The sequence below is a fragment of the Monodon monoceros genome, unplaced genomic scaffold (assembly GCF_005190385.1).
Source record: "Monodon monoceros isolate NGI ecotype Baffin Bay Population unplaced genomic scaffold, NGI_Narwhal_1 Super_Scaffold_16, whole genome shotgun sequence".
In the NCBI taxonomy this organism is placed as follows: domain Eukaryota; kingdom Metazoa; phylum Chordata; class Mammalia; order Artiodactyla; family Monodontidae; genus Monodon; species Monodon monoceros.
The window spans coordinates 21,286,393-21,305,173 of NW_021703772.1; the positions used below are offsets into that span (position 1 = coordinate 21,286,393).

The 18,781-nt window shown below is 39.7% G+C and overlaps 1 protein-coding gene across 2 annotated transcripts in view; it reads right to left on the bottom strand.

Annotated features, from left to right (window-relative positions):
• Positions 1-18,781, bottom strand: part of XRCC5 (X-ray repair cross complementing 5) — a 91,741-nt gene that overhangs the window by 8,946 nt on the left and 64,014 nt on the right. The window contains exons 17-19 of one of the 2 annotated variants that reach the window (XM_029224958.1): positions 11,155-11,264; positions 9,428-9,524; positions 7,537-7,604 (exon numbers count right to left, since the gene is read on the bottom strand). In XM_029224958.1, coding sequence (XP_029080791.1) covers positions 7,537-7,604; positions 9,428-9,524; positions 11,155-11,264 — 275 coding nt within the window. Of the gene's footprint in view, positions 1-7,536; positions 7,605-9,427; positions 9,525-11,154; positions 11,265-18,781 lie in introns of those variants that run through there. The other variant, XR_003793888.1, reaches the window with a different exon arrangement.

Here is an 18,781-nt window from a genome sequence, read left to right on the forward strand (position 1 = left end):
CTCCTTACTTGGAGATCTTTATGAAATGGATAAACTACTACTTCTCAGGTACACCGAAATACAATCCTGGCCACAAGCAGAGAAACGGCATCAATAACCTCTATAGAGAAGCTTCCAGTCCTATTCCTCCATAAGACTAAAAACTAAAAATCAGCTTGTCCTCAGACCCTTACCAATCCCCAAATTGAAAACACATGGCTTCCACCGGGCTTATTCCAACACCATCAGGTGATTCCAAAGAATCACCCATAATCCAGATACACAAAAGCATCAGGAAGAAAGAAAATCTGCTTGCATGAATTTTGTCTAAAATGACACACACTTAGGTTTCATTAATGCTATTTTCATGCTATAAAGGCAATACAGTGCAGCAGAGAAATCCTGCAAACTAGTGTGGAGGAAAGAACCATAACCTAAGCACTGCCCGTTCCTCAGTAACCCTGGGCAAGCCGCCTGGCCTCTCTATAACTAGTCTTCCTCAAAAATAAGATGGGAATACTACTACTGACCCTATCTATTTCATGGGGTTGTATTGCTTCTCAGGTAAAATAAAGTATACAAAAATGCTTTGTGGTACTGTAGATTTTATGTTCCAATTCCTAGGAATACACCCAAAACATGTCTACCAAATGATAGGTATAAGAATACTCACAGCATTTTTATTCACAATTCCCAAAGTTTGGAAACAATCAAATGTCCATCATTAGGAGAATGGATGAATAAATTGTGGTACAGCCATAAAAGCGAATACTACCTAGCTATAATAAAGAATGAACAATTTTAACATCATGGATGAATCATAAAAGGCATGATTCCAATTATGTGAAGGTTAAGCCAGGCAAAATGACTCTCAAGTGACAGATGTCATCAGGGAGCCTTCTGAGGAGTTGGAAATGCTCTTTATTTTGATCTGGGTGGTGGGTACTCCGATATATGAGCATGTAAGAATTTATCAGTGTACACATCTAAGATTTGTGCATTTACTGTATGTTCCACCTCAAAAAAAAGTTTTAATTGTATCTTAAAAGTATCAAGCTCTAAACAAATATAAGGTAACACTGTGATATTTTAATTATCGCTTTTCTCATACTAACATCCAGAACAATTACACTAGAGATTTAAGGCAGAAAAGGAAAGTGGAAAAGAGCAAAGAAAAGTGTCATGGGGTCCAAGAGCGGCCGGCAGTGAGAGAAAACTGTTCTCAAGAAATGATTCCTAAATTTTATCTTATAATCCTTCACAAGGTTTTGGAGATCTCTTTTGAAAGAGGGAGCATGAGCCTCTTTTCTTTATGTACATGCGGCTGGTGGCATTCTAAGGCATGGAGATGACTATAGTGGGAATCCAGGGTCTGGGCTCTAGGCAGTTCAGCTAGCCATGAACTTGTTGTGAGACACCGAGAAAGTCAACTTCACATCTCTAGACTGCATCTAGAAAATGACCAGATCACTAAGCATTGAGCATCTGTGATGCTACGATGGAAAAATCAATAAATGTCAACAACAAAAAAGCAGGCTAGATTAGGCAGCTATAAGGAAAACAAGTGCTAAAATGATGCTTTCTCCCCCATAGATTTTGTATCAAATGATTGTTTAGACATAGCTCAGCATCCTGGAATCCCGTGAGAAACAATATTCCAAAGCCATGGGAAGAAATCCTCTTTCCCCTCTGTGCTCTTAATATGGAGTAAAAAGAATGGAGGACTGGGGGTCAGTCCAACAACTGGATTCCTGGCCAGTGACTTACTATGAGATCTCAGACACATCATTTTACGTCTCAGCCCTAAGTTTCTTCATATATAAAATAAGGAGTTTGGACTAGATCAGTATTTTTCAGGTTCTGTTCCTTGAGGTCCTGAGGGTTCTTCCAAGTCCCGTGGGCATGGGTAACCCCAATTTGCCACTCCCACTGCCCATCAAGTGAGAAGCATCACCTTTCTCTGTTTTATCTATCAGGCTTCCTTGTAAGCTTTCAGTTTTAAGAAATAAAAACTCAGCTAGGAGATCATGAGGATTCATTCCAGCTGAATAAAATTCTACACAACTTAAGCCAGTATCTTCTGCCTTAGTGAAGGCTCTGACTTGTTTAAATTCTTTTAGCCCAGGGCTTCTCAGAAGCAGCATCCTTTGTTGTGGGGGCCTGCACCCCCTAGGAGGCAGTAGCACGCCGCCTGCTGTAACCACCCAGAATCTCTGGACAATGGCAATGTCTCCTGGGGAACAAAATCACCCTTGGCTGAGAACCACTGTTCTATCCCTAACACAGGTTAGTAGGAAAAACTTAAAAGAAACATTTTTTTTAATAAAGAAGATAAACTTCAAGTGAAGAATCAGCTTATCTCGACCTTTCACAAGTCCAGGTCTCTCACTGACTGTGGTTCTCAGATGCTCCTGGAATGTGCCAGGATAAACAGGCACACCTCCTACCCACCACAGAGCCACGCCCTGTGAAATGAGCTGACGGAGGAAGGGTGCACAGGCGCTACGAAGGCCCATCCATGTTGTCGCAAATGGCAGGATTTCCATCTTTTTACGGCTAAGGAGTATTCCATTGTATATGTATACCACATCTTTATCCATTCATCAACGATGGGCACCTAGGTTTTTTCCATATCTTGGTTATTGTAAATAACGCTGCGGTGAACAAAGAAGTGTATATATCTTTTTGAATGATGGACCTTGAGAGTATTACGCTAAGAGAAATAAGTCAGATAGAGAAAGACAAATAGTATATGATTTCACTCATATGTGGAATATAAAACCAAAACAAAACAAAATAAATGAACAAACCAAACTAAACAAAAACACACACACACAGATACAGAGAATAGAGTGGTGGTTACCAAAAGGGAAGGCATGAGGGGAGGGCGAAATGGGTAGAGGAGGTCAACTGTATGGGGATGAATGGACACTAAACTTTTGGTGGTGAGCATGCTGTAGTGTATACAGAAGTCAAAATATAATGTTGTACACAGAAATTTACATAATGTTATAAACCAATGTTAACTCAATAAATATAAATAAATAAAATAAAGCTGGAGGAAAAAATATAAAAGACCTTATCAAACATCAAACATTGATGGCATGTCTAACAATAAAAACTAGAAACAGAAAAGTTAAATGAAAGAATTCACAGGTTACAATGACAATAAACATGAATGAAAAAGAGGGGTAATATTTATGTCTAGGCTTTGAAATGAAACAGAGGTATCAGTTATTGAAAAGAAAAGTGACTGTCTACGCTTATGTCATGAAAGAACTTTCTATTTCTGCAGCAAGGCTGGAGTACCTATGTTTCTCAAAGAATCATAAAATCCACATATTTCTAGAATACACTGGAGGGAAACAGCTCTCCTTAAGACGTACAAGTGTAAAGTTATGATTTAACTTTCATTTAAAATGGACATCCTGAATAATTATTTCCTTTCAAATCATCAACATTTAATAGCAATAATGTGACAGCTGCTAACTTTAAATAACTTATGGTAAATATCTTGAAAGAATTTTAATGGACTATGAGGACTGTTCTCCAATCTCTGATTATAGCCAAGTTTCCTTAAGTGATTATTTGGTAAGTGGCCAAACTTAACACTTGCTTTGGGACTTCCCTGGTGGCGCAGTGGTTAAGAATTCGTCTGCCAGTGCAGGGGACACGGGTTCGAGTGCTGGTCCGGGAAGATCCCACATGCTGCGGGGCAACTAAGCCCCTGTGCCACAACTACTGAGCCTGCACTCTAGAGCCCGTGAGCCACAACTACTAAGCCCGCGTGCCACAACTACTGAAGCCCACACGCCTAGAGCCTGTGCTCTGCAACAAGAGAAGCCACTGCAGTAAGAAGCCCATGTACCGCAATGAAGAGTAGCCCCCACTTGCCGCAACTAGAGAAAGTCCGTGTGCAGCAACGGAGACCCAACACAGCCAAAAAAACAAAAAATAAATAAATAAATTTAAATAAATAAATAAAAACACTTGCTCTGAAGAAAATGTAAATGAATATTTTAGTGTATGGCCAAAAGTGATTACACTTCCATAACTTACCTAAGAGAAAAAGCTGAAGCATGTCTCTCCTATTAAAACCACAAGGAATCAACTTCCTTGAGCCAGAATCTCACTAATTCTCCCCATTATCATCTGTATGTACACTTTTCCTTCCACATTTCTCTCCAAAAATCAACGGGTGCCATTTAAAAATATTTTTAATATAAAGGATTAAGTTTTCATTCTGAAAAAAAAATGAAGGATTCATGTGATACTGAAGCAGACACAAAGGCATAACTGCAAGTCAGACAGGACAGAGTGTGCGCTGAGCGTGAATCACAACAATGGGCTCCACTCTGCTGTTTACCATGTTTTCTTCCTATTCAAACATGGTGATGTTTTCAGAGTTGTCTTAAACCGCAACCAACTGAAATCAGTTCTGTTGATACTAGAATCATGTAAGGACACCAGCCCATATCTAGTCTTAACTGAAACTCCTCTCTGCAGCTTCATTACCAGACATTACAATTCATGATGGTTAGGCTCTGTGCCCTTAAATTCCAAAGATAATACTGCATTCGCAACAAAGACTAAGCCCCAGACACTTGCAAGCAGCACACTATCCCTTCCTAGACTTCTTTCTTTTCTGATTTTCTGGAGTCACTTAGCTGTGACACCTTTGGTTAAGAGGTACTGCTGGGAGGAAAGACTACCTTTTTCTCCCAAAACTGTAATGTGTACTCAACTCTCACCTGGATGATAGGTTTTTTTTTTAATGCAATGACTAAAATTATTTGCCTTGACTTATTGTACCTGTTTAACAAAAACTGATTGATAAGCTTTCACCCTATGTGATTTTATGTGTCAACTTGGCTACACTATGGTGACCAGCTGCTGTGTCAAACACTAGTCTAGAGGTTTCTGTACAGGTATTTTGTAAATGCGACTAAAATTTACAATCAGCTGACTTTAAGTAAAGGTTACCCTTGGTAATGTTGGTAGGCCTCATCCAATCAGTTGAAGGAATTCTGTCTCTGGACTGTAATAGAGAAATCCTGCCTGAATTTCCAACTTGCTGGCCTGCTCTACAAATTTCAAGTTTGCCAGCCCCAACAATTGTGTGAGCCAATTCCTTAAAATAAATCAGTCCCCACCACCCCCATACATACATACACACAGACACCAGACACACACGCATTCTATTGGTTCTGTCTCTCTGGAGAGTCCTGAATGATGCATCCTAGTTCAAGGGGGAAAGATTATCATGCCATTGTATAAAATAACAAACAGAAATAGAACCACTTAAGTGGCACTCTGAAGCCCAAGGCACTCAGTCCTGACTGTGGCAGACGGGGGTACAGACACCACTGAACCCCTTCTGAGACAATAATCAGCACCTTGGAGTATGCTTTTTTTTTTTTTTTAATCCTGGTTTAAAAATTCAATTATTGGGGCTTCCCTGGTGGCGCAGTGGTTGAGGGTCCGCCTGCCGATGCAGGGGACACGGGTTCCCCGGTCCGGGAAGATCCCACATGCTGCAGAGCGGCTGGGCCCGTGAGCCATGGCCGCTGAGCCTGCGCATCCGGAGCCTGTGCTCCGCGACGGGAGAGGCCACAACAGTGAGAGGCCCGCGTACCGCCAAAAAAAAAAAAAAAAAAAAAAAAAAATTCAATTATTTCCCTTTGAAGCATGAGGGTGGATAACTTCACTTTAACTAGGCCCTAACATCAGCCCATCTCGCCAAAAGACATTTAACAAGACAAGTGACGTTTTCTACTCTTATATAGCAGTCCACGTGGCCTTCTAATCCCAAGCTGGTCGTGACGAGGAGGCAGAATCCCTCACATCCTTTCTCTGAAAATGGCTGCTGCTACTTAAGCACCTCAAGCATCTGGAAACCTTCATTAACTGATGCTTACTATGAAGTTTAAAATTAAGCAAAAAAGGCCTCTGCGTAATCGTACTTCATAAATATTCATCTACTATGATGTATGCCTCACTGGACGTTAACTCTCGTGGGGACTGTGGTTAACAGTGCAGAGGGCTTGGCCTCTGTTCGCCCAGGCTCTTCCTATCCCAGGATCCAGGGCCATGGGCAGCTTATCTAAGGAGACAACATGGAGTATGCTTTTTAAATTCTGGGATCTTACTTCCTGAAAGCGGGGGCCATATCTGTTCTTTAACAAAATGCTTTTGCCAGGCAAAGTGCTTAATAAAAATTCTTGTATACTCTAACTCCTCTGCCAAACAACATTATGGTTTTTTCCAAGTGCATTTATTGAGCTGAAAATTCAAGGTATTTAAAATTTGGCCTGAATTTGGCCGTAGATGAACATCTCCAGCCTTGTTTCTGCCATTTCCTTAGATTACTGTCCACCAGTCCCAGACCAAGCTCTCCCTTAGCTTGGCAGTTAATTTTTGAGTCTCCAGTTTTTCCTTCTACTACCTTATAACCAGCTGTTTGAGTTTCTAGAGGGCGGAGTGCTGTCTTATCATCGAGCACAGTGCCTAGCAAACAGCACAGGCTTAGCACATAACTGACAGATGCCAGGTGTGGTACTAGCAGGGCTGGGTCAACCAGTGACTGTAAGTGACACTGAATGTTACAAACCATATACTTTTGAGCTACTCAACTTAATTTCATTAAACTTTCACCACAAATCTGAGGTATAATGAAGGACTACTGAGCTAAATAGCTATATGTTTTTGACTCATAACTGAAATCAGATTCAATGCTCATACATCAAGTAGGAAGACACCAAACATATTGACCATTTGTGTCAATATGAAGATCATGGCGTCTGCATACATGGGGTGCTCTACTGTAAAGACCTAGATATGCCTTATGTTAGAATACCACTATTGTTCTACCTTGTTGCACATCACAATCATCTGAGGGGCTTTAAAAACTCAAAATCATGCCCAAAACACATCTCAGACCAACAGAACCTCAGGGGAGAGAGGGAGGTACCTGTCATCAGTAATTTTTCTTTTAAAATAGCTCCCCAGGTGACTAACAGGTGGCCTGGCTGGGAATCACTGGGCTGGATAGATTTCCTAGCCTTAACCAGGGTCTAGACTAAGCGTGGTTTATACTATGGACCAGGAACTCTAGAGGTACTGAGTTCTAGAAACACTAATCTAGTTACCCTTAGAATTTTACTTCTTCAAGAAAGAATGGGCATCAGGACTTCCCTGGTGGCGCAGTGGTTAAGAATCTGCCTACCAATGCAGGGGACACGGGTTTGAGCCCTGGTCCGGGAAGATCCCACATGCTGTGGAGCAACTAAGCCCATGTGCCACAACTACTGAGCCTGTGCTCTAGAGCCCGCGAGCCACAGCTACTGAAGCCCACACACCTAGAGCCCGTGCTCTGCAACGAAGAGTAGCCCCTGCTCGCTGCAACTAGAGAAAGCCTGCACGCGGCAATGAAGACCCAACGCAGCCATAAATGAATGAATGAATGAAACTTAAAAAACAAAAAAGAAAGAATGGGCATCAAGAAAATAATATCCACTGCAATAATTCATCTAAAGACAGGGAGCTACCCCTCAATACCTTTTTGGCTTCCTCAGCAGTAACAGAGCTTCCAGAGGCTTCATCTTTGGTGATCAGAGTAATTCCATCTAGAAAGTAATTCACAGAGTAAAATTCAAGTACAAAGAATCAATCCCAATCCCACCTTCCTTTCCACCACACCTCCTCACATCTTTGCACTGGAGATTTTTAGAACTATAAAGGTGCTCTTCTCTATAAGAAATATAAAACTTTATTAAAGGCACTCAACTCACATTGCTCCTCCCATCTTACATTACCCTTTCTCCTATTTTTGCTTATATAAAATGAAGGGCACATCGCAAATGCTACCAGCTGTGTGCAGTCTTTCTTGATTGACTCTCCCTTTTAGAGCTCTCAGATCAGTTTGTTTATCCCTTTGAAATGGCTCTCATCATATCGTATCCCATATAACTATTCGTACATATTTTATCCCTCCTAACAGATTATACTTTTCTCTAGGGCAGGGACTATGCTTTATTCATCTTTATATTCCTCTCAATGTAGTACATAGCAGGAGCTCAGTAAATAAGTGAAAACTGAATGACTATACTTTGGTCCCAACCCATGAGGTACCAAATACGGGAATGTGCAGTAAAATTTTGACTTCTAGTAGTGTTACTGGCTATTGATGGAATGGCAAGAGAGCTAAGGTCAGGAGGAAACATGCTCTTACAATGAATGGCCTTGTCTATCATTTAGCACAGTACATCGAGTTTAGCTCAGTGAGAGCAAATCAAGGATAGAAAATTTACCCTTTAGTTTTCTCTTTTTCCTAAGCTTTTCTTCTGCCTCAAATGGCTGATGCATGAAACGCTTTCAGAAAAGCACATGCATTTAACATCCATTTGCACCTAGAAATGGCACAGGTCATGTGTATTCTCTCAATAGGTTATAGGCTCTTAGAAAATATGTATCTTGTGTGTGTCCTACAAGTTTCTTTTCAGCAAGCAGTATGTTAGAGGCATTCAATAAATAGCAAAACCAATCGCTTTCATCTATTGGGTCGGCAGCAGGGACACAAAAGCGATTTGAATAAGCCCCACTCACCACCTATTCTAACAGCTTTTGCTCCCGAGTGTAGAAGTTAAAGGGCTGAAAAATTAACTGTCAGAGAAATGCTTGCCTGAGTGATGAAAAGCTGCCTGTTAGAAGCTGGACAGATAGGAATGCAACTCCTTTTATACAGAATTTGTATAGAAAGACAGGTTGAAACTAATTTGGGGGGCTCTACTTCAAGTACAAAGTTTCATACTTTGCAATATCATTGTTTTCATAATATGTACTTTTAATAGGTAACCTCTTATATTTGGGTTCTGAAAGAAAATCAAGTCAGGTTAAAGAAAATGGGCAAAGGACATGACAAGTCAAACATCAAGCCTAAAATTGAAAGATTTGCCCTCTTTCTACGAGTAATTTGCATTGGTCACTGTAAGTGAGGAACTGAATGGCTTTGGTGCATGAAGATGCTGGTCAGCTGATATGGAAAGCCAAAGAACACGGCAATGAAAGGTGGAGGAGGGGAAAATGTGGGGGAGGTCAGTGAAAGTGCTGTGGATCCAGCAGGACTGACAGGTCTAAGAATCGCAGAAAGGGGACAATGTCTGCCTGCACAGTTTCTTTACTCATCAAACAGAAAGGCGTAATCTCTGAAAGGGTCACGCTGCATAACGAGTTTAAGATGGAACTTATATGTTTACTTATTATTTATCACTTTGTATTTATGCTTATTAAGCAAAATTTTTAGTTCACTGAATCCTGAGCGTTTCCCAAATCCACATGGAAAGTTATCAGGTCCTCATATAACACATCACACAATATAATTTATATTTAGAATTTATACTTAGAAAAAAATAGCATAAATATTTGGATAAAAAGATAAATGACACCTTACCCTGGATGACAATCTCCCAGAAATGATTTAATTGTTTAACTTCCACTTTCTCTCGAAGGGCTTTCAGGAAACTGTTAAAGTGCTGCTCTTCTGAAAACTGTGGTAGCATGTGGAGGTAGAGGAGGTGGCAGGTCAGAGCTCATACAGAAACGTACTTCATCCCCAGACCAAAGCAGCACATATACAAGAATCCACGATATTTATTAAAAATATATAAAATGTTCTTCTTTGGTAAATGGGAAACTGGCATTTCAAATTTCACCTTCATTTGCTGGGAGCCAGAAGAAATCTTTCCATCTGTTGAAGGCGCAGAAATTTCCATAGCCACACAGTTTTTTTGGTGGCCTGGTACTTTGGTTTTTAAGTTTTAATACAGACAGAGTCAAACAAAGACAGAGTAATTTAGTGGGACGCTTGTGTACCCATCACCCAGCTTCCATAACTGTTACGTCGGCCAATCTTGTTTCATTGATAACCCTCAACTTCTCCCACAACCCTTGGATTGTTTTGAAGCAAATTTCAATCACATTAGCTCATCTATAAATATTTCAGTATGCAATATCTAAAATATAGAGACTTATTAAAATATTCACAAAAAATTAATAACAGGAGCAAATAACCAGTCACATTTTCCCAACTTACTTTCTTTTTACATTTTTAGTTTAAAAAGGTCATTAAGATGGACTGATATGTCTCTAAAGTCTCTCTGGATCCTCCTCCATCTCCTTCTCTCTCTCTCTTTTTTGGACTCCAATGACCTGGTACTCTAAAGGACATGTGGTGGCAACAGTGCACAGAAGCGTTATCAGATACTCCATCCAGCCTGGGGGCGGGGCATGGGGTAGAGGTGCTAAAAAACCATTTTCACTACCTTTTCATCTAAGCAAATCTTTCTCCACCTGACTGAGTCATCCTTAGTCTTATACTGACTCTACTTTGCCAAAATTTTGTTTTTTTATCTGTAGGGAATTTGGATTATCTACCTCTGAATCTTTTATCCCATTTTAATTTGAACAGTTTTCTCATTTTCTTATCATTCTTTGTAACTACCTAAAACAATTCAGGAAGTAATTTGTTCATTTACTCAGCAAATATGTAATAAGCACCCACATACAAACTAATGTACACTACAACCGTGCCTACTTTAAAAATATACTTTCTAATTTCAACTTACTCACTCTCGTCTACAGTTTATGTATAAAAGCCTAGAAATAATTTGGAAGATTTTTAGATGCGTTTTCTAATATTCCTGCTAAAACAAAGAGAAAGCCTCACAAAAGGTGGGACAGGACTGCTGAGTTATTCATTTTCAGTGTTCTTTTTTTCCTGGCATTCAGATCCCTACTTCTGTCTTCATCAAATCCTTCTCAATAATTACACAACTACATTTTTTCCATCCATTTCCCTAAAATAGTTAGCCAAATATAATACAATACAATAGAAATTTCATTGGCTCCCTAAATAGAAATCATAAAGCCAGAGCTACAGAGTGTAATAAAAAGCTAACTCCCAGGGATAAAAGATCCCACTCACCCACACATCTTTATTCCTCCTCAGAAATTACACCAATAGCAAAATGAGTTAGTCATCTCTACTTCCTTGGCATACGCTGCTCTTCACAGTAAGGATGAGTATTTCCAAAGCCTAGGCTTATTTGTGGGGTGCTGTATGTCTCCCCACTGTGATGGTGACCAACTGGTTAGGAAGAGGACACAGGATAGCATTACCTGAATGGCTTCTTCCCGGAAGACTCTGATACAGTCCATGCTCTTCATAAAATACAGTGTTTCGTTAGTATCCAAAAACTGTTCAATGTGATTTATTAACTGGTGACTTGCTAGAACATAAGACAATAAATTTATTTTCCTTGATTTGAGTGATGCTTGTTAGAGAGAATGTATGCTCTTGTGTGCTTGTAAGTATGTGTTATGGATCAAAAGCCTCGTGGTCCATATGCACAAAAGCCATTTTTCTTGTAAGGGGGTGAATGGGAAGGAAAGATGAGATGCAAAACACTGACTTCAAAAGTCTACATTTAGAAAGTCTGCATAATTCTTACTGACATTTGACAAGAAATAAAATTTCTAAAATGCTTAGAATTATAGCTAAATGTTCCTTTTGGAATTTCAAACACTAAGCTGTTGCTGCTTTTTATTTTCCCCCCCCCAATTCAGGGGTCATTTGGATATTTCAAAACTGCCTTTCCTGATACAGTCATAGAAAGTAGATCTTCTATTCCCTCCCCTAATTCCACTCAGGATAAATGTCAAACAGTGAAATGTCACACAATGAAAAATAATGAGCCAGGGACACTCCGTCTTCTAATCACAGGTCAAATTAGAAAAGACCAGCTCTCATCTTAATTTCATAAAGTCCTTTTAGAATGGAAAATCATTGCTACCTATCTTCTGCCCTTAGCTGAATCTGAATAGTCTCTAAGTTACTCAGCACTCTACAGAGCCATGAATACTTAACAATAATGGTCAGCAAGCAACATCATAAATGCTATAGGAAGAGGAAATGCGTTAATAATGTTATAGTTTCCAAGGTGGTTTGTAACTTGAGACTACCTCATAAACAAAAAAATAAACATTCTTCATAAAAAAAAAGCAGAGGAAAATAAAAGCATGAAGTCATTAGGGAACTTAAGTTGCTGAGCAGATCAAAATAGACACTTACGATCTGTGTGGAGGAACAAACCAAGGAGATGTGCAGTCATGGCCTAAAGGCTCACTCTCACTTGTCCCCTGAAACTGCTTGCTAGCTGGCTGTTCAGCAGTTTGTGCTGAATGGTCAAGATATTGTAAGACTGCAGGTCTGCCATCGTCGTGGCCTCATCCAAGCATTCTCATAGTTACGAATGTGTGTGCGTGCAGTAATAATGAAAACTACTTTCAAGGCTTGCCTATAAAGGCTCAAGGCCACTAACTGAATCACAGTGACCTGAGCATTGCTCAATGCCTTATGAAAGACATGAAACGCGGTGCCATCAACTTATTTCCTAAGGATCCTGCAGCATGTGTAAAGGATTAAAAAACTGGACAGAGTATTTCCTAATATAATAATATTGCAGCAAGAGAAAATATCCCCAGTAACCATTTCATCTTTTCTACCAACTAGGAGATTATTATCTCTATTACAATAAAGTACTTAACCAACTTGAGGGATTAAAGAAACACTTCCCTGCAATTTCAGAAATCTTTACCAATGTATCCGGCAGCAGTGAATTAATATCCAACTACAATTCAAAGGAGAGAAGGAACGTTTGGATGGGTCTTTTTAAACAAGGTAAATAACCCTAATTAGTAAGCAGAGCAGAAAACCATCAACAAGAAACTCAAAGCAATAGAAGCTATCTCCCTTTTTTAGCCTGGAAAGGTGAAGTAACAGAAATGTTTGATATTTCCTATACCACTCAAGTAGCCTGCTTTCTCAGACAGTCTGATATGAAGTTCACTCAGCGTTTCATATCTGTGCACAAATAACAGCCTTTACAGGCCAAGGGCAGTAATCCCGGAGATGCCAAGTTTCTCATTTCTTTTGAAATGTGAATAAGGAGTCTCAGCAAGCTATAATGTAAATATTTCTCTTTGCTTGATTTAGTGATTATTTTAATTTAGCCTAGTACATATTTACTGTGTAACTGCTACATATAAAATGCTATGCTACATTCTATAGGAGATACAATTAAGTTGAAGATAAGATCCTTACCCTTGGGAAGTTTACAGTCTAACAGAGGATATAATACATATACACAAATAGTAACAGGAGGTAGATGTGAACAGGGCTGTGAGTGGTACGGAAATATATCAACTATTCTGAATTTTAAAAAATCTTTGGTGATTAAAAGAAAGCTTCATGAATTAACATGGCATTTTTGCTGGGCAATGAAAAACAGAATTTGGCTATCAGACAGCAAAAAACAGAGTGAGCAAAAAGTATAAAGAAGAGAGGTGGGGGCTTCCCTGGTGGCACAGTGGTTGAGAATCTGCCTGCCTATGCAGGGGACACGGGTTCGAGCCCTGGTCCGGGAAGATCCCACGTGCCACGGAGCAACTAAGCCTGTGTGCCACAACTTCTGAGCCTGTGCTCTAGAGCCCGTGAGCCACTACTACTGAAGCCTGTGCACCTAGAGCTTAGGCTCCGCAATAAGAGAAGCCACCGCAGTGAGAAGCCCGCGCACCACAAAGAAGAGTAGCCCCCGCTCACTGTAACTAGAGAAAGCCCGCACGCAGCAACGAAGACTCAACACAGCCTAAAATAAATAAATTTTTTTTAAAAAAGAAGAGAGGTGGGAAAGCACAGGGTGTATCTGGAGAAAAGCACATGGTCCAGCACATGGAGTCCATGGACAGGAGTAGAGAAGAAAAAGGAGGAGGAAGAATTAGACAGGAGAGGAGGTGGGAGGAAAGGGAGTTCCAAGGAGGACGAACAATGTGTGCAAGGGGCCTGTGGCAGGATAGAGGAAGTGTAGGAAAAAAAGGGTTCAAGAACAAGCCTTTTAGGAACTGCAGCGTTTAGAGGTTGTACAGCGGCAAGGGAGCTGACAAAGGAGGCCAAGAAGGAATGGTCAGGGAGATGGGAAAAAGGAGGGTAAGGCAACACAGATACTGAGAGAAGAAATTATTTGAAGAGGAGAATTGTCTACTGTGTTATAAAGTATTACATAAATAATATTATGTATAATTATTATATAAATTCTGCAAGAAAGAGTATAATGAGCACAAAAGATTAAGTACTGAAACTTAGGGTGTCCTTACATCCAGGAACCCATGAAACAACTAGAGACTGCTGAATGGCTTTGCAAAAAACACAGCTTCCAGACCCATTTTTATCTTGAAATATGATGGAATACACACACACACACACACACACACAGTTGCCATCTTATAGAAAAAAATATTCAAAAGAAACTAAAATAAAGCAAGTGCAAAGCCAAAAATCCATGTGCAATAACAGTATGGAAAAGAAAAGATACAAAGAAAAGAAGTAGGAGTCTCAATAACCAGTTTCCGTTTAAGAATGAAGTCTTTATGTATTTGCAGGCCTATCTGGATTTAGTTTTCTTATTTACATGTTAGACCGTTCTGTTCTTTCCTCCAGAAGGTTCAGGAATGCAGGTACTAGATAAACATATCCAAACTTCTAATAAATCCAATGAATACACAGAACCAGGTTTTGCCCTTCTAGGAATACTCAGTTACATGGCCTGTGCGTCTGGTCCATAGTTCTGAATTCTGTCCCTCTACCTAGACTATTTTGTGGTTCACTGACTATAATGAATCATTTAACACCAGTGAACAGATGTGATGGATGATGCTTTAATATACTGAATATCAGAATGGGATGTAGATAAGGGACCTCTCATCCAAACTTTGGTGGATTTCCCTGCCATTTTTAATAAAAGTAAAATGCAGAAATGGCTAAAAAAATAATCTACTTTGACTCCCACTTTCCCCCTGCTCCTCATACAGGAAATACTGATCATCAGGGTGCTTTTCTCTGCTTCTACATCAATTATAGGGCTAAGGAATGGCCTGTCAGTGTTCATACTCAGTAAATCACAGCCCTAATTATAATTCACCAAAATGCTTTTCAGAGTTAGTCAGAGGCTCAGTAATACTCATTAGCAGATAAAATAAAAAATGGCCATTGGAAAGGCCAACCATCTTAGGATACCAGGTCAGGCAAAGGCTGTCATTTATCTCAAGAAGTTTTCAAAAACAAAATGTCTATTCTGGATTTCAAAAGTTTCTGTTCTGGATTTTGAGGTTTATAATAGGGACATTATATATTAAGCCAGCATCTGACAGGAGTACAGATTGTCGATACATAAAATGAGTCAACACAATAATACTTTAATGTTATATTAAAATGTTATCGAGATTCAGAAGTGTCATGTAAGAGGAAAATGGCAGTGTTTCCTTGTTTAATCTCTTTAGAGAAAACATTCAACACCTTCCAAAGTCCTACAAAATGAGTCATCTCCCTTCTTGCTGCAGTCACAAACATCTGGGGCCATGTGCTTGCTGGCCTCTGACTTAACATTTACTTACTCCCTCTGTTCTCTGCAAAGATGTTTCCAACAAAGTGAAAGGAAGTCATTTGTTGTGGGTTTTTTCCCTCCATCGTACAGAGCCAAAAGAGCAGTAGGTTCATTGAGCTGTCACACATTATATATAAAGGACTGGAAAACCATCTCAAATGATTTCGCTGAGCCCAGACATCATTCAGGATGTTTCCCAGTTTAATTCTTCTCATGATCTCAATCAATGCCTTATGAGAATTTTACTTATTGAAGAGGTGCACATTTTGCAGATGTCAGCAGTTAAATCATTTTTAAATGTCAAACAAACAGTTTACATAGTCAATGGCATCTTTATAAAACAAAATAAGGTGACAATAAAGATCAAGCATTTAAATCAAATAAGTATATGATCAGATCAGTCATTAAGAGAATTAAAAGGAATAACATCTATCAGTAGCAAATAAAAATCTGAGCAAGTAGTCCAGTCTGCCGCCAATTAAATCCACATGTAAATTACAATCACTGTTTTAAAGCAAAAACTTAACAAGAAACACTTGCCTGGTAAGAAAACAAGTCTGTGTTTTTAGTAAAGGTTACAGAAACAGAAATCTGTCACAAAGAAGCTTCTTTGTGTCTCTTTACTATAGGGTATAAATTGGCCATTGTGGTTAGAGGCTTCGTGTGTTATTGGCCAGGGTCCAACCAGAAAAACAGAAATCACTGAATATTTAACCAGGAAATTTAATGCAGGCAACTGTTACACGGGTGATAAAGAACTATTAAGCCAACTGAGAATGGGTGCTGTAACCCAGAGATTAGGAACAGCAAGAAGCTCCTAGCACCCCTGGCACTGTGGAGGAGAACAGAACAGAGCAGAAAAGAAATGGGAGGGGGTATAACTAGAGTTCAGGGGCCTGTCCTATGGGAGCCAAAACCATGGAGGACTTGGAGCTACTGCCCTACTCGGTAAAGGAAAAAGAGAGATATCCTGGCTTCTCCCTCCTTCCTTACTTCCCCCCAATCTCTCACACTGGCTGAACCCAGTAGGAAGCTAGCAGCTGTGGGAGCCTGGAAAATGCAACCCGCAGGGGCTGGACCTGCCCCAGTCCTCCCCCAAGAGCTGGTGCACACAGGGGAAGGGTGAGCTACATACACTTCCCTTTCCTTCAGGTTTATGATGAAACACAGTCAACAGGTTTCTCACAATTGTGTGGACCATGCTGATAAACCAGAGTAACTAGAAGTGACTGAACCCTTCCCATGGTATTCATGTCCTTTCAGGAGCAAATGCACTTCTGAAAATGTAAGTACAAAAAAAAGGTATCCTAAATATTTTCCCTCTAAATGACATTTTATGCTGATTTATTTCTTAAATACCCTTTCTGCTTCCATTTACAAAAGAGTCTGGATCTAAGATACCAAGAATTTGTCCTGAATGTCTGTGCTCCTTGGTCTGGTGTTATTCCCGTTTTTAGTCTTACAGTCTTTAATGAAATCTGCTTACTAGGGGAAAATAAATCACTGGTGGCAACAAAAGAAACTGAGAACTAGGGAAAAAATATAAGCTTTATGAACCTGAAAGTGTAATTCAATTGTTGTCTTATTTTTAAGCAGGTGGACTGTGGAGTAGACACAGCTCTGTCCTGCACTCTGCCTCTGCCCCACCCTTCCCCCTTTTAGAAACTGTTGTGCTAGATTCTTTGCCACCCTTTTAAGAACAGAAAAAGTCAGTAGATATGACAGAGAATACCACAGCAGTAATATTATGCATGATCAGTAGCACAGGAAATTGTACGAAGGTATATAAAGCACTGACCACTTCAACAGTACAGATATAGCCCTGGTTTTTTAAATTATTATTTTTCTTACCAATAACTAAAAAACTCAATTAAAACCTCAACGTTTAAGCTCCATAAGTTTAGTCACAGCCCATTTTTTCCATGCTTAACGATTTTCTCATTAAATGCAGTCGTTTCTTACAAATTGCACTAATAAAAGTAAGTCCTGCTGGGTGTTTACCAAACGCTAACTTTTCATTGATGTGTTAAATTAAAACCCCAGGCACAGGAGCAGAGTAAATGCAAAACCTTTATTGTTAGACTCCAATCCTGCAGACTATGATATCTCTCTTGTTTTATTTTTGGAGTTCTACTGTGTAGCCACAGGAAGAAAGATTTTGAAGGTCTCTTGGTCTTAGCTCACTCTAGAAAAAAAGGTGATAGTGTAAGCTAATGAGAAACTAAAATAATGGCATCTGGTTCAGCCCACTGGCCTCAAGACGAGTTTATATAGGGAACATTACGACAAGTCTTTTTCATTCTGGATGAATAATATATCTCATCTTAAATAACTTGTGTGTAAGACCAGACCTGTTCCCAAGTCAGCTGGAAATTTTTAAGTTTGCTGGCCAATGGGTGGGTTTCATGGCATTCTATGGTCTTTTAATTTTTTTACTAAAAACACTCAATTTAACTATTAAAGACCCACTGAACATGTCCCATAAAACCTGAAGGTTATTAGTTCATATTTACAGGGCATATAGCAGTTAAGTTAAGAACAAGGAACATCCACTCTTTAGTCTAATTCCTCCATTTCCAGAAAGGATTGCACTTAAAGTAGTGCAAAACTGGGACATGATGCTAACATAAGAAAGAAACTAAAGGAAGTTCTTTTCATCAAATGAGGAAGTGATTTTTTGCTCCGGACGCGCAGGCTCAGCGGCCATGGCTCACGGGCCCAGCCGCTCCGCGGCATGTGGGATCTTCCCGGCCCCGGGCACAAACCCGTGTGCCCTGCATCGGCAGGCGGACTCTCAACCACTGTGCCACCAGGGAAGCCCTCGAGGAAGTGATTTTTTTAGCTCATTTATGTAATGTACACATGCTATATGCTTGGCAGTGTGCGTTGAGGTTGGGAGTAGGGAGTGGAGAGGGCAGAGAAAGAGCATCTCCAAGATTTTCTTTTTTTCTTTTTCCATAATTTTCTAAGGTCCTAAAACAAATTCTAAAACTTGGTGAACCATACTAAAATATGATAATTTACTAAATACTAAAGTGATACAGAATTCAGAACACCGTCTAGACTTGATCCCATTCTAGATGAGTGGTAGGAGGGAGGCAGAATGCAAGATGACAGTAGTGCTGTAGTAATACTGTACTAATAGTGCTGTAGTAATTTTATAGTATCTGTCTAGCTTCAGACCTGAGTGGATGTCATCAAACTAATACAGGAAGTTGGCAGAAGGAACCAAGTAGCCACAGAAACAGTGCAGCCCAATCCCTATCAAAATCCCTAAAAAATCGAAAAGCTGATCCTAAAATTTATAT